Source organism: Notolepis coatsorum (assembly GCF_963971535.1).
Source record: "Notolepis coatsorum genome assembly, chromosome: 11".
Classification (NCBI taxonomy): Eukaryota; Metazoa; Chordata; class Actinopteri; order Aulopiformes; family Paralepididae; genus Notolepis; species Notolepis coatsorum.
Genome location: NC_140175.1, coordinates 13137310 through 13153547, shown reverse-complemented (window position 1 = coordinate 13153547; position 16238 = coordinate 13137310). Strand labels below are relative to the sequence as shown.

General features: G+C 40.9%; 1 protein-coding gene across 1 annotated transcript in view; it reads right to left on the bottom strand.

Moving 5' to 3' along the window:
• Positions 1–7932, bottom strand: part of LOC311236511 (uncharacterized protein) — a 47550-nt gene extending 39618 nt beyond the window's left edge. Inside the window, exons 1-3 of the mRNA XM_084324188.1 lie at positions 7700–7932; positions 5449–5552; positions 3381–3446 (exon numbers count right to left, since the gene is read on the bottom strand). Coding sequence (XP_084180314.1) covers positions 3381–3446; positions 5449–5552; positions 7700–7876 — 347 coding nt within the window. The 5' untranslated portion in view covers positions 7877–7932. The remainder of the gene's footprint in view (positions 1–3380; positions 3447–5448; positions 5553–7699) is intronic.
• Between the last annotated feature and the right edge of the window lie 8306 nt (positions 7933–16238).

Sequence of the window (16238 nt, the reverse complement as noted above, 5' to 3'; positions counted from 1 at the left end):
GACCTGAAGAGCTTGTATTGTATGTAAACTTGCAGATTTCACTTGCGTTTCATGTATCGCTCTTGGCAGGGTTTTCTCTTCAGCCCAACTCTGTGATTTAGCTTGATGAAAAGGCAATCGTTTTTCATGAAAAGGTTACATAGTGCAGGTTTAAATAAAAGGTGCTGTAAGTGGTATTAAAAAGGAACAAAGTGGTCTACATGTTAAAATAATAACTACATTCTGACAGCCATCACTGATACAGAGTGTCTGGTCAGTAACATGGGTCTCCCAGTCAGGTGTACAGAGACATTGTGGTGGTGTACAGAGTAGGGATGGGACTTTCTAGCAAAAGTGCTATTCGAAAATCGCTGGTTCTTAACACATTGGTTGCCAACAACGAGAAATCTTGTTGTTGGCCGCCATGCTGTGTGGGGTTAGGCGCTGAGCGCGGCACGAATAAATGATTTTTCAGCCCGCTTTTGTATCGTGCATAAGAACACAAATACTCTCGATAATCGTTTATTTGAAAACGATTAATAAAATCAGCCGGAAAATTACAACGTGTTTTGTGTATTCCAGTAAATGCCTATTTTTGCGGAATTTCTCTGAAATTACTAGAACTCTCCGAAACTATACTCTTATTCAAAACGGTATAAAACGGAAATGTACTGATGAAAAAACAATCTGTTTCGTACATATTGACTGCAAGCAAGTCATTGATAAGCAAGTTTATGCGTTCGCAAATGTGCTCGTCCTCCCATTGATTAACGTGGTGGCATCCAAGCGATAAATGGCCATATCCGGCTGGCAACCAATGTATTAAGACAGAATATTTGAATTTCTGTTTCAGTTTAAATTCAGTTCAAATGTTCAGTTTCAGTTATTCTTTTTAATAGAATGGATCATTAAAATCAAAGGGTATTGCACATAAATAGGCACTTCAGAATCTGAAGTTCAGATCATCCTTCAGAACGTTGATCGGCTCAGCTGACCGACAATAAATCAAAATGACACCATTCACCATCGTGGTCTATAATAATAACAGCATTGCATTGGCCTATCAACCGGTTTTAATAAACAAACAGAAACAGTAGCATGTGCATCTTTTAGATCAATTAGGCTATGAAAATTAGGCTGCCTCTAAATATAAAAAGGAATTAAATAAGAATAGTTTGCTTCAATTAAAAAAAAATTATTTTATAAAAAATAAATATAAATTATTTTTTTTAATTATATAAAAAAAATCGACTCAGACATGAAAATCGAATGTGGAGACTGGCATCGACTATTCGAAAATTCGAATATTCTCTCTCATCCGTGGTGGTGTACAGAGACAGAATTGTGAACATTGTGTCAATGTACCTAACTGTACGGTATGTGCTCCAATGAGACCCATTCCAGTTCCTTATGCAGGAATTATAACATCAATTTATAATCAATAGTTCCTGGAGAGCAACGGGTTGCAAGGAACAGCGAGAGGCATGTCTCCCTCCGCGCCTCGTTTGCACCGCCGTGCGTCTCTCGTTGGCTGTCGCGCGCAGGAAGGAACATCCGCGGCTTGACAAGGTGATGACAGATCATTTGTAGGCATCAGCGGGTGAATAGTGAAGTCTGTCACGAGGTTATTTATGTCCGTGTCGTGAGACTAAACCTGTCTGTCGAATGTGTTTCTTCCGTGTTTGGAAGGTGTGTATGTCAGGTGTGCTCTTCAGGGAACACACGCACACATGCACATGTTGTACGCATGTAAAATGTATGTAATTATTGTATGATCATGTAAAGAATGTCAGTGTTTATTATGTGCTCGTTTTAACTACGGTATGTACTTTTGGTAATGATGATGTAATGACCACTTTTAAGTACCGGTAGAACCAGGGACAGGGGTTGCAAATTAACCTTGGCTAGAAATCCTACATGCAATGCATCTGTATCTTGTTATTGTAACTTTCTACAATGTTTTCTTTTGCCTTGTCCCTGACAAATAAATACAATATTATTTTGCCATTATTGCTCAGACGTCCACTGGCATTTCTTGACTAGATTAAAATGCTTGAGACTCATTTCTGCTTCTGAAATAAGAGAATATATATATTTTCTTTAATGTGTGTTGTACAATGCATGACTTCTTACATGTCAAATAAACATCTTATTCACTGAGAATGTGTATTGTTTCCTTAATCTTTAATTAAGATACTTAAAACGAAGTAGCCACAATTTTATTTGTAGAATATTTTAAGTGCCATCAGTATTTTAACTCAATCAGCGCCAGACCCAAGGATAGTCAGGTTATCTCGCCACCCGTTCAGCGCCAGACCCGAGTATAGTCGGGTTTTCATCGTTATTTCTTTTATTCGATATTTCTATTCATTACAGGCGCACAGACTCAGGGTTAACATGGGGAATCATCCTGAGAATGCCAAAGTGCAATACCGGCCACATCCTCCCAGGTGGCAGTATCGAGCACCCTTTGAAACCTTATAACTTGGCCTGTGCAACGTTCAAATGTCTCCGGGCGCAGTTTTCTTTGTCAGGTGAGTCAAATCGCATTGAGAAGCGTCAAATGCCCCCGATGCATCTGTTGTGGTGGATTATGTTGGTGACACGATGGACACTAATACTGGGACTTGCGATCAGACAATTGGAATATTATTTTTGGGGTACCTCCTAGTGAAGGTAAGGACTAAATTATATCAATCCTGCTTTGATCCAACCATGATTTCACCTCGATCGCAACGTGTGTGTGTGTAACGTTACTCCACAACGTATATGCCGTTGGTGACGATTAAAGCATCAAAAAACGACCCCCCCCCCCCCCCCCCCCCTTTCATGCATTCATGATGAAACATAATACCCATTATATACATTTGATTTGGAAATAGTGTCCAGGCGAGAAACGGCAACGCTTTTAGTGAAATTCACGTTTTGCTGCATATCGTCGTTTTCTGGGATTAGACAGGATCACTCTAAAACTATACTTATATTCATCACGGTATAACATGCAAACGTATTGATGAAAAAATTTATTCTTTTTCACATATTGAACGATAGATAGTTGATGTCAAATGGGCCATAGTATTGTATCCATAGCTATAATATAGAATATATATATATATGTAAACACCGCCACTTATTCCTATCTTTTCGGGCATTGGAGTGGTAGGAACTAAGATGCTCTAGGCTTCTGGTGCTGAATGAGTTACCGTAATGTGATATTGTATGTTTGTTGTGTTTGAGATAAATAAAGACCAATCAAATCAATCAATCAATCAAATGACAAAACTGCGGGTTCTACACAGTCCTCATATAAGCTACAGACTCATCAGTCAGTCAGGTACCTCTCCTCTTGTGGGCCGGGCCCGGCAGATCCAGCAAAGTCAAGGGCACGTCAAAAGACTTACTTTTCTCTCGGTGGAGTGGGTGGGACGACGGTCTCATTTTCACACGCCGTCTCTTCCAGATAGGACCTGGAGAAATCACATTTAGTCATTTAACTATTTCTAACCCTAACTAACCTTACTGCCATGCACTTGTCCTAATAAACTAACCTACACTGTAGCCCTCAACACTTTGATGAACATTGTTACTCAGCTGCCTGATGACTTGTCGTACAGAACATGTAAGTCGCTTTGGATAAAAGCGTTCAGCTAAATGACTAAATGTAAATGTAAAATGTAAATTTAACTGATGCTTTTATCCAAAGTTATTTACAGATTGTGAACAAGAAGTCAGCAGGCAGGGTACAACTCTGGCAGTTAAGGGTCAGTGGATTTGTTCGTCAAATAGTATCGAGATTGTGTGTTACACTCTGAGTGCATAGCAGTAGGCATATTAGCATGATAGGTAGTAGTATAGACATGTTAGCATGATAGGTAGTAGTATAAAGATAGTAGTATAGACATGTTAGCATGATAGGTAGTAGTATAGACATGTTAGCATGATAGGTAGTAGTATAAAGATTGTAGTTAGTATAGACATGTTAGCATGATAGGTTGTAGTATAAGGATAGTAGCATAGTAGTACATTTATTTGTAAGGCCCGACAACACAAGTTAATGTCCCCATGGGCCGAAGGTACATAATAGATTAAATGCAAAAGAATATCATAAATGATATGCAAATCAGTCAGGGGAGAGTATATTGTAATTCTTTTTTTTTTTATCTACTTTTTCTCCCATTTTTCTCCCATCCCCAATTTCGTATCGTCCAATTCTACCCTCCCCTGTCTCGAACGCTGTTAGGACATGCCTCCCACAAGCCGGCTGCAATGTGGACTAAGCCTTGCATCACGTGTCCCCTCCGGTACTCGAGGAAGCAGCCGTCGCATCTTCTCACCTGCACAGCGCGATCTCTCAGTGGCGAGGGTCTGTGTGGGAGGGACACGCCGCCCCCGTCGCTTCCTGATTCTGCTGTACAGGCGCACCAACCGACCTGTAGGAGTCGCTGTCCACAACGTCCGATCCCCACCCATCAGCTTCCCACCCCCTAATACTGCCAATTGTATTAGTATGAACGACCAGCCAAGCTGATAGCAATGCGGAGAGCTGGGCTCGAACCCAGCGTCTCCTGCATTGGTGGTGAGCGCCTTGCCCACTGCACCACCTAGCCGCCCTGTATATTGTAATTCTTGACATAACATTAAATCTATGATAATGGACAGGGGAGAGTATATATTGTAATTTTTGACATAACATAAAATCTATGATAATGGACATAATAACACTTGGGAGGAAAAACATTCAGTGTTATATTATGTTTCAAATACAACACAAAACTAAATTTAGAGGGCGGCATGAATGCAATGGAAAGACGTGAATGAAGGCAAACGGAACACTGTTCACTCAAGTTAAAGAAAATGTTACTTGAGTGAGAAAATCACTAGGCGTTAAGTGATGGGCAAAACTCAAAATTACTATTCGATTAGTCACTGGGAACTATTCCAATACTAATCGAAGATCAGGCTTCCATTAATGTATGGTTTTGTTTTTACTTAGTAGCGAATGTGAGATAATCCAACGAGCGAGCTAGCTGGCTGGCTGGCTGCTGTCATTGCGAACAGCAATATGCGTTTATGCCTATAACTCATGTTCTAGGAATTACTGCAGAAAACGATAAAAACATATTTATATTCTAGACAGTATTTTTGTATGAATCTATGAATGAAAAAGTATAACGTTCCTACATCCTGAACGATAGATAATCGATGTTGAATGGGCCATAGTAATGTCAATTTAGCAATACAATTTAAAAAGTTATAGCCCTGCAAAGAAGGTGAACATCTCCATAGGCTTAGAGTGGTGGCAGAGAGTGGTTGAGACGGGCAAACTCCGTGGCAGTTAATGTGTTAAGGTGCTTTTTGTGTGTGTATGCTCATGAGATAGTTTAGAGTCTGTCTGTGGAGATAAGGGAGATAATATTTCTCTTTGCGTTGCAACAAGATAACCAAAACAACAGCAGGAGAGGGGCTTACGCCATGGGGTTGGTGTTGGGTAGATAGTAGATGAGGTCTCTCATGGTCATCTTGCCAGTATCCAGCGTATATTCCTTGACACGCAGCTTAGCCTTCTTGACTTTCTACAAGGTCACAAAATAAAAACCCTCAATTAACCTCCATGGACCAACACATTATTATTCTACGGCTACTGATATCCAAGCTATTATAGTGAAAATAAAGAGTGATTCGATTTCTGGATTTATTTCTCCATCTTAAAAAGGTGCTGTAAGTGGTATTTCTGTTGTTTGTTAAAATAAGTGGTCTATATGTGTTAATTGGATACTACTACTGATTGGATAAAGTGGGAAGGGATACCAGAATATGTATTGTCTGTTTACTGCAGAGCAGAGGGACTGGAGGGAGACCCATGTTACTGACCAAACACTCAGTGACGGCTGTTGGAATGTAGAGCTATTTAACACATATTTTAACAAAGAAATACCACTTACAGCACGTTTCATTTGGGGGTAAATTCAGATATTAAGCTGTCAATGGAACCTATGAATGTACCTTTTCTTTCTCATGATAACCAAATAAAAATGCAGGCTTGTTTGACTCCAATGTTTTACAAATAGTACAAATGTAAACAAACCCTTACACCTCAAACGTCATGTAGAACTCATGTTACAGGTAATAAAAGCTGTGGTCCTTATATTTTGGCTTACAAGTCCTATTTCACTGCAGTAGAACCAAAATACAAAATTCAGCAATCTTAACTTCATCCCAGTGTAAATCTACAGGTACGCTAGTGACCACTGCAATACTGCATCTCACCACCGGTCCTCCCAGGTGTCGGGCTCCTCATTCACTTCCATTCATTTTGGGGACCTGATCTAAATATCATACCTCTGAATCTAAACAAACTACACAGGCGATATTATTCTATTTAATATATTTGTCTGTGTCAAAGGTACCGTTTTCCAATGTTGCTGTTTATTTATCGAAAAGTAATAATAAATATGTAAATCTATCCATCCATCGGTCTATTGTATACGATACCTGCATACAATCCTACTTATACACCTGCATACAACCCACATAACTCTGTTTGATAGCATGTACAATAATGCTGTATATAACGTATATATATTTATTCTTACTGTACATATATATATCTATCCACATCTGTCTGTACATACCTGCATATAATCCTTTTTACATATCTATAGATACTATATCTGTACAGTATATCCCTTACCTAATACCTACTCTTACTAGTTACGCTGCTGGCCAGTATAACTTACTACCATGGTGTCTTTACCTGTATCACTGTAATACTACAACTCTGTACATACATCTGATTAGCACTATTACTCAGTAGTACTCAATACTCATTTATATATTTTATACCCAGTTTAAATCACCTGTACATTGTATATTACTGTTGCACTTCACTGTTAAGATTTACAGTTAAGTTGGATGCCAAACTTATTTTCGTTATACTGTACTTGTGCTGTATAATGACGATACATCTGTATCTAATCTAATGTGAGGCATGTCAAGTGCCAACACAAACACGTACATCCGACTCAGTTTTGTTCTGCTCTCCAGTAGCTAGTTTATACCTACATTACATTACATTTAGTCATTTAGCTGAACGCTTTTATCCAAAGCGACTTACAAGTTCTGTGCGACAAGACAGCAAGAAGGGTATAACTCTATCAGCTGAGTAACAATGTTCGTCAAAGTGTTGCGTGTTACAGTGTAGGTTAGTTTATCAGAAGAATGCTATTTTTAGACTATGTCCCCCAATATGAATGGAAGTGAATGAGGAGTGCGAGTTGTAGAATTAATATATATATATATATATATATATATATATATATATATATATATATATATATATATATATATATATATATATATATATATATATATATATATATATAAATGGAAGTGAATGAGGTGTGCGTTGTTGTATTTATATATTGTATATATATATATATATTATATATTATATATGAATGGAAGTGAATGAGGAGTGTGAGTTGTAGTATTTATATATATATGTATGTGTGTATATATATATATAATAGACTTTAATATATATATGAATGGAAGTGAATGAGGAGTGTGACACATGCAAGAACAACAGGGGACAGCAGCGGTCGCTTGCGTCCCTTCAATCTCACAAACTACTATGCAAACAAAAGGCGACAGTGATTCAGACTGGAGGCGTCGAGGTTGTAAATCACCCTGTCATGATCCTGCAGGTGTTAAAGCTCACCTCCTTGTGCATCTCCTGTTTGAGCAGCGCTCGGAGCTTCCGGGCCTTCGCCATCTTCTGCAGGTCCCCCGGGTCGTTCAGCAGGCTGCACAGGTCCGTGCGGCCCGGGGGCTGCAGCATCATCAGGCTCTTACTGGACCGGGACACCAGGGTCTTGGCTCTCTCCGATAGCTCCATGGCCTCCCTCGACGGGAAGACCCTATCCGGCGGTTTGGGGGGAACAACTTCCGCGGCTTGACCGCCCGGCGGCGGGCATTCCGACCGCTCGCCTTTATCCGCCGACGATAACTCGGCGGCTCGTTCCGAGGGGTCTTCTTCGGCCGCCGGGAGGACGGGTTTAGGGGTGCTGCCGGGCTGCTGCTGCTTGCTCCCCCCGGAGGGCCTCCGTCGGCTCGGGGACCGGAGACCCTCCGGTTGGCCGACGTCCGACGTGCCGCCTGGCTGCCCGTCGTCCGGGGGAGCGGGGGACTCCGGCGGCGGCGGCTGCGCTCTGACGGGCGACTTGGGCGGAGCTCGGGCGGAGGTGCGGGCGAGCGACGGGGCCACTCTGGGCTTGACGGTGACGCGCTTTCTCCTCTGGAGCGCAGCGGCGGCGGAGGAGGAGGAGGTGGCGCTGCAGGAGGTGCCAGTCTGGTCGCCAGCATCCCTGCAGGGAGAAGCATTCGTATAAGTGCTGCTCTTATTGAAAACAATAATAATAATAATAATAATAATAATAATACCGTAATAATAATAATAATAATAATAATAATAATAATAATAATAATAATAATAATAATAATAATAATAATAATCATAATAATAATAAACTTTATTTATATAGCACCTTTCATACAAGAATTGCGGCCCAAAGTGCTTCACAACAGTAATGTAGATAGACATAGGGATCAAATTTGCATAACATTTGCATAATTATAGACAGGCATAACTTTTGCAGAGAATTGACTAAATAAAAGCAATGCATATAAAGTGCAGACATAAAACAAGTACAAAATAAACTGAATAAAAGCAATGCATAAAGTGCAGACAGAATAAAAAACAGTGTAGTAAAATAGTGCAATAGTGCAGTGCGATAGAATAGCTCTCATTGACGATACAATAATCATAGTGTGGATGTAATGAGTGGCAGACAGAGTGCATTAAAAGGCTATGGTGAAGAGGTGCGTTTTTAGCATACTTTTGAACAGATTTAGTGATGGGTGTTTCCAATAGAATAGAAGCAAACAGAAACTTATTTATTCCGTCCGTTTAGACGGAAACGCTAGCAGGTGAATCCGCAAAAATATTTTTTCGGATGTGCCTTTCGTTTTTACGGGGTGAAACCGCAAAAAAGTGAGACTACCTTCCAGGGTGGAATTCCTAGAAACGCAAAAGCTTTGCGCTCTCGTCTAAACTGTCAAAACCGTATAAATCTGTTAAAACGATGACGAAAGGGTTGTCACGGCTCTGGTCGCGCGTACTGCTTACGTCACAGGTAGCAGGTATGCGCCAGTAGCCGAGACGTAAACAAAGCAAGTATGTCTGACTATATCAACGGAGATCACCTGAAGGCTACATTGGCAGTACTTTTAACCCTTTCACTGCCACACGACAGAAGGTTAACCCTTTACTATCACACAACCGGCTGTCGTGTGGCAGTGAAAGGGTTAAATACACAAGAATATGTCCCGTGGCGTGAGTGGACCCACTGTCTGTGAGTGACTCTGCTTTGGTCCAATCACATTCCCCATCCACAGTCTGCGAATCAGAGGCAGAGTAGGGCGGGTCTTCACAGCACGTCATGTGACATATGCGCCAATCGTGTGACAGCGAGGCTCCGTCGTTACAGCGTCGTCTGCACGGAGAATTCCACCCCAAAACGCTAGTCTAAACGTAAAATTAAAAGTGAAACCGCAAAACGACTTTTGCGGTTTCTGTTCACAAAACGCTCGTCTAAACGTAGCCTTAGAGAGAGGACTGTCGAGGCCCTACGGTCTCGTGGCTTGTAATCTTTACCCAATGGCTGTAGCCGTTTCTGCTGTGGTGGCCACACTGGGTTTGTCAATAACAGCAGCGCCTGCTGTCGCACTGATCTCCTTCACGTCAGCTGGAGCCCCGGTAGACTGAGCCCCTGGATTTGGCTGGGGGGGCGGCTCCTGGGATGTGGCTGGGGGCTCCTGGGATGTTGCTGGGGGCTCCTGGGATGTTGCCGGGGCGTCCTGGGACGTTGCTGGGGCGTCCTCCTGGGATGTTGCTGGGGCGTCCTGGGAGGGCCCCGCTCTCCCTGCTGGCCTGACATTGGGCCTGATACTGATCCGGGATCTGCGAAGCATTCTGATAGGGTAGAAGATAGCAAGTCAAGCATTCTGATAGGGTAGAAGATAGCAAGTCAATCCAATGTCACTTTTCCAGACTTACGTTACATTACGTTTTTACAATTTAGTCATTTAGCTGAACGCTTTTATCCAAAGCGACTTACAAGTTCTGTACAACAAGTCAGCAGGAAGGGAAGGGTACAACTCTGGCAGCTAAGGGTCAATAAGATTGTTCGTCAAACAGTTTTAAGCTTGAGTGCTACAGTCTTGAGTGAGTGCATGATAGTAGAATAGATAAATTAGCATATGTACTATGTAGTAGTATAGGCAAGGTAGATTACTTAGTAGCAAAGTGCATAACAGTAAAAGACAGTACGAAGGTTAGTCGTTTGCAATGTGTTGTTTCCATATTGAATGAAGACGTGTGTTTTTAGTCGACGGCGGAAATTTGGGCGGGTTTCAGCTGCCCTGACTGTGATGGTTTCAGCTGTCTGACTGTGGTGGGAAGTTTGTTCCACCATTGTGGAGCGAGGACAGAGAATAGCCTGCTTCTCTTTGATGACCCCCCCCCCCCAGTTGCTCAGATAGGAGTGGGTCTGAGGCGGACAGAAGATGCAGAGGGGAGGGGTCTTTAGTCAGAAGAGCTTGTTTAGCTACACTACATATATACTTAGCTATAGAACATATATACTTATATATATATATACATATTTGTTTTTCTATAGACGGTTCTGTTGCTAGACCCAAATGTATTTGCTGTTGCTAACTATTGCATCAGCTAACATTGCAAGTTGCAACAGGAAAGAAATGTGACAGTGGCTCAGGAGGTAGAGCGGCTGACGGCTGTCCTGTAATCTGAAGGTTCTCGGTTCTAATCCAGCTCCTCCCGGTAGCGCATCGAAGCGTCCTTGAGCAAGACACTTAACCCCTTCACTGTGCACGGTTTCCTCCACCGTGAATGATGTGAGGCATAAATTGTAAAGCGCTTTGGATAAAAGTGCTAAATGCAGTCCATTTACCATTGTTGTTGTCACTTTGAAACCTTATGTAACGCGTCATAACGTTATTGCTGTGTCAACATCAGCTGATCAGAACACTAGATTTCGTGTTGGTAAGCAGATTGATTGATTGATTGATTGATTGAGAAAAGTTTAACAGATTGCAGAATGGGTAGGTACGTACAATACAGTACAGCTCAATACACACAATTTTCAATTCATCATAACATGACATACATGCCATACAGATAGACAGCACATTGCTGAGTATAGCCAGTAGTACTAATTTATATAGTATATACTCAATTTAATCACCTGTACGTATATTACTATTGCACTTTACTGTCACATTTGCACTCTGGTTGGATGCCAAACTTATTTTCGTTGTGTACTGTACTTGTGATGTATAATGATGACAATACATATAAATCGATTCTAATGCCAACCCATTTCCAGAAACCTAGTCTATTGATCAGAAGATAATTGGGAAAGGATTAACTGGTGAAATGTTACAGGTTAGTTAATAGTTAGTAGGCGGTCTCTCCTGTGATAAAACAAGAGACTGACTAGACTAGTATTGATCAGTTAGTTAGTAGGCAGTCTCCTGTGATAAAACAAGAGACTAGTATTGATCAGTTAGCTAGTAGGCAGTCTCCTGTGATAAAACAAGAGACTAGACTAGACTAGTATTGATCAGTTAGTTAGTAAGCAGTCTCCTGTGATAAAACAAGAGACTAGTATTGATCAGTTAGTTAGTAGGCAGTCTCCTGTGATAAAACAAGAGACTAGTATTGATCAGTTAGTTAGTAAGCAGTCTCCTGTGATAAAACAAGAGACTAGACTAGACTAGTATTGATCAGTTAGTTAGTAGGCAGTCTCCTGTGATAAAACAAGAGACTAGTATTTATCAGTTAGTTAGTAGGCAGTCTCCTGTGATAAAACAAGAGACTAGACTAGTATTGATCAGTTAGTTAGTAGGCAGTCTCCTGTGATCAAACAAGAGACTAGACTAGTATTGATCAGTTAGTTAGTAGGCAGTCTCCTGTGATCAAACAAGAGACTAGACTAGTATTGATCAGTTAGTTAGTAGGCAGTCTCCTGTGATAAAACAAGAGACTAGTATTGATCAGTTAGTTAGTAGGCAGTCTCCTGTGATAAAACAAGAGACTAGACTAGTATTGATCAGAAGATAATTCCCATGGGGAAAGGATTAATTGGTGAAATGTTACATGTTAGTTAGTTAGTAGGCAGTCTTCTGCGATAAAACAAAAACAAATGTCAGCTCTAGAATGCATGTAAACGTATAACGTGCACAAAAAAACACATATTGTAACTTATTATAAAGCTAACATTACCTTTACAACGTTCCTCTTCCACGCTACTCAGCCGGAAAGTCGCGCTATCGCTTGTGTTTTGACGAAACGAATGCGACCTCGCTGGTATCTACATCTGCCATATCTGAACTTTTAATCGTGACAACATAACGCTAGATTAAGACCTTATAAATGAGTGAATAAGGTCCAGATAATAACAGACTGAGAGTGGAATAATATCCCACGCAGACACTACTCCGCCATGTTGACAACGCGAAAACCTTCTTCTTCTTTTTCTTCTTTTGCTTTACGGCAGGCAACAGGCTAGACGCCGCCTGGGCGCGTTGCTGCCCCGCGCTGGTACACTTGAGTACTGCATACAGTGCGCTTGCTTGCTGGAGCCTCACAGCCTTGATTTATTGAATGATTGAAGATCAATATAAAGTGCTAAAGATTATACAACCATTATAGATAAATATAGGCAATACAATATTAGATCTCAATCGAAAAACTAATAATCAGGTGAAACGAATGATTGATGATGTTGAAATTGAACGTGTATGAAAAAAATATTATTTAAAAAAAAGATTACTTTGATTGATTGATTGATTGAAAAGTTTATTAACAGATTGCAGAATGGGTACAGTACAGTACAGCTCAATACATACAATTGTTAAGGGGATGCAGACCAGAGAAAGACTTTCGTCTTGTTTACATCAGGGTCCCCCATTTTCAATTCATCATAACATATATGACATACATGACATACAGATAGACAGTACTGCTACATCTATACATTTATGACATATCAGATTTGCAAATACAGTACTGTTTGTGATACAAAAGTGTCCAGAAAAGGAGTGTATATACATTTGGCATAGAAACTGTACATTGGAGGAGGTTGGTTGGGTGGGGTGGGGTTGGGTGGGTTGGGTGAGGGCTGTACATTGGAGGTGGGGGGGGGGGGGGGGGTTGGGAAGGGGACACACACACATTTTACACTGTACATTGGAATATTGACAAAGCCTTACTTGGTCATTTACTGTACAACTAGGTTAGGACATTTGTAGGGGCCAGTTTCGAATTGCAGTCTCACGTAGGTGTTTTTTGAGAGTGTTTTTGAAGGTGGGTAGTGATTCACATTCCTTTACAGCTTTAGGTAGGGCGTTCCACATTGATGTGGCATAATTGCGAAACGTGTTTAGTCCCTTGTTTGAGCCGAATCTGGGTTTTACATGATTTGTGGAGCTCCCTCTGGTGTTGTGATCGTGGTATTCACTGACCTTTGGGAAGTATTTTGACATGTACATGGGTACCTTGGTCGCGTAGTGTATCTTGTAGACCAGGCCCATTGCAAGTTGCTGTACTCTGTCGTCTACTCTAAGCCATCCTAGGTTGTCAAAGTGGGCAGGGGTGAGGTGGGTTCCACAGCCCTATGTTCCTGGACAAACCCTCTACTACCAGAGGACAATTGGATAATAGGTTGTTGGGTCTAAATTGGCTACCAAAATTAAGAGAAAGGGGGATAAAATCAGATACAAATTGATGAAAAAAGGAAATGTGGGAACATAGGGCTGTGGGAACATAGGGCTGTGGGACCATTGGGCTGTGAAATGCACTATTTTCAGAAAATAGTGCATTTATCTTCTTGTTATACTTTAAACTCCACAAGAACTGTCTATAATCTCTTCCTTTCATTTTTAAATCATGGTAGATTTCCAGAGATAATCCCTCAAAATGTGTGTAAACAAAGTGAATAAACTGCAGGGATCTTCTACCTCTCTCTCGCACAGTCCCATGCTGCCCCCTGCTGGTTAGCTATATTAAATACAATGAGCTCTTAGGCACAGCCAAACCTATATAAAAAGATGTTGCATAGAAAACATGGCAAACATTTATGAATATTTTATACTTTCAAAGGATGTAATCAGAGCAGCATAAATGGACCACATAACTGGACCACATACCACTTTAACATGACCTTTAATCAGAGCAGCATAACTGGACCACATACCACTTTAACATAACCTTTAATCAGAGCAGCATAACTGGACCACATACCACTTTAACATGACCTTTAATCAGAGCAGCATAACTGGACCACATACCACTTTAACATCACCTTTAATCAGAGCAGCATAACTGGACCACATACCACTTTAACATCACCTTTAATCAGAGCAGCATAACTGGACCACATACCACTTTAACATCACCTTTAATCAGAGCAGCATAACTGGACCACATACCACTTTAACATCACCTTTAATCAGAGCAGCATAACTGGACCACATACCACTTTAACATCACCTTTAATCAGAGCAGCATAACTGGACCACATACCACTTTAACACAACCTTTAATCAGAGCAGCAGAACTGGACCACATACGACTTTAACACAACCTTTAATCAGAGCAGCATAACTGGACCACATACCACTTTAACATCACCTTTAATCAGAGCAGCATAACTGGACCACATACGACTTTAACACAACCTTTAATCAGAGCAGCAGAACTGGACCACATACCACTTTAACATCACCTTTAATCAGAGCAGCATAACTGGACCACATACCACTTTAACATGACCTTTAATCAGAGCAGCATAACTGGACCACATACCACTTTAACAGGACCTTTAATCAGAGCAGCATAACTGGACCACATACCACTTTAACAGGACCTTTAATCAGAGCAGCATAACTGGACCACACACCACTTTAACAAATCAGAAGTCAATGGTTTGAGGGTTGAACTCATTTATCCGGGTATTTCTACTTTCTTCCATCACTGCATTTCAACTTACACCTGCAAGTTTTGATTGTATATATATACACACACACACACAGTGTAGCGCAATAAATATCGTGGAAAAGTCATTAAATTTAAAAAGTGAAACTCGTATATTATAGATTCATTACACAAAGTGAAATATTTCAAGCCTTTATTAGTTATAAATAATTTTGAAAATTATGGCTTTCAGCTAATGAAAACCCAAAATTCAGTATCGCAGAAAATTTTAATATTACATAAGACCAATAATTTTTTTTCTCTATATGTCTAAATGTCTATATTTGATAGTGGCCTTCAGCTCATCCGCATTGTTGGGTCTGGTGTCTCATCTTCCTCTTGACAATACCCCATAGATCTCTACGGGGTTCAGGTCAGGCAAGTTTGCTGGCCAGTCAAGCACAGGAATACCATGGTGATTATTAAACCAGTTATTGGCACTTTTGGCAGTGTGGGCACTGGGCAGGTGCCAAGTCTTGCTGGAAAATGAAATCAACATCTCCATAAAGCTCATCAGCAGAAGGAAGCATTAAGTGCTCTAAAACCTCCTGGTTGACGGCTGCGTTGACTCTGGACGTGAGAAAACAGTGGACCAACACCATCAGATGACACCCCCAAATCATCACCGACTGTGGAAACTTCACACTGCACTTCAAGCAACTTGGATGAAGTGCCTCTCCACTATTCCTCCAGACTCTGGGATCTTGATTTCCAAATGAAATGCAAAATTGACAATCCTCTCAAGGCTGCGGTTGTCCATGTTGCTTGTGCACCTTTTCCTATACCACACTTTTTCCTCCCACTCAACTTTCTATGGATATGCTTGGATACAGCACTCTGTGAACAGCCAGCTTCTTTAGCAACAACCTTTTGTGGCTTACCCTCCCTGTGGAGGGTGTCAATGACCGTCTTCTGGACAACTGTCAAGGTCGGCAGTCTTCCATGATTGTGTAGCCCACTGACCCAGATGGAGACAATTTACAGGAAACCTTTGCAGGTGTTTTCAGTTAATTATGTGATTAGAGTCAGACACGGCAAGTCTACAATATTGAACCTTTTCACAATATTCAAATTTTGTGAGATACTGAATTTTCGGTTTTCATGATCTGTAAGCCATGATCAAAATTAAAACAAATAAAAG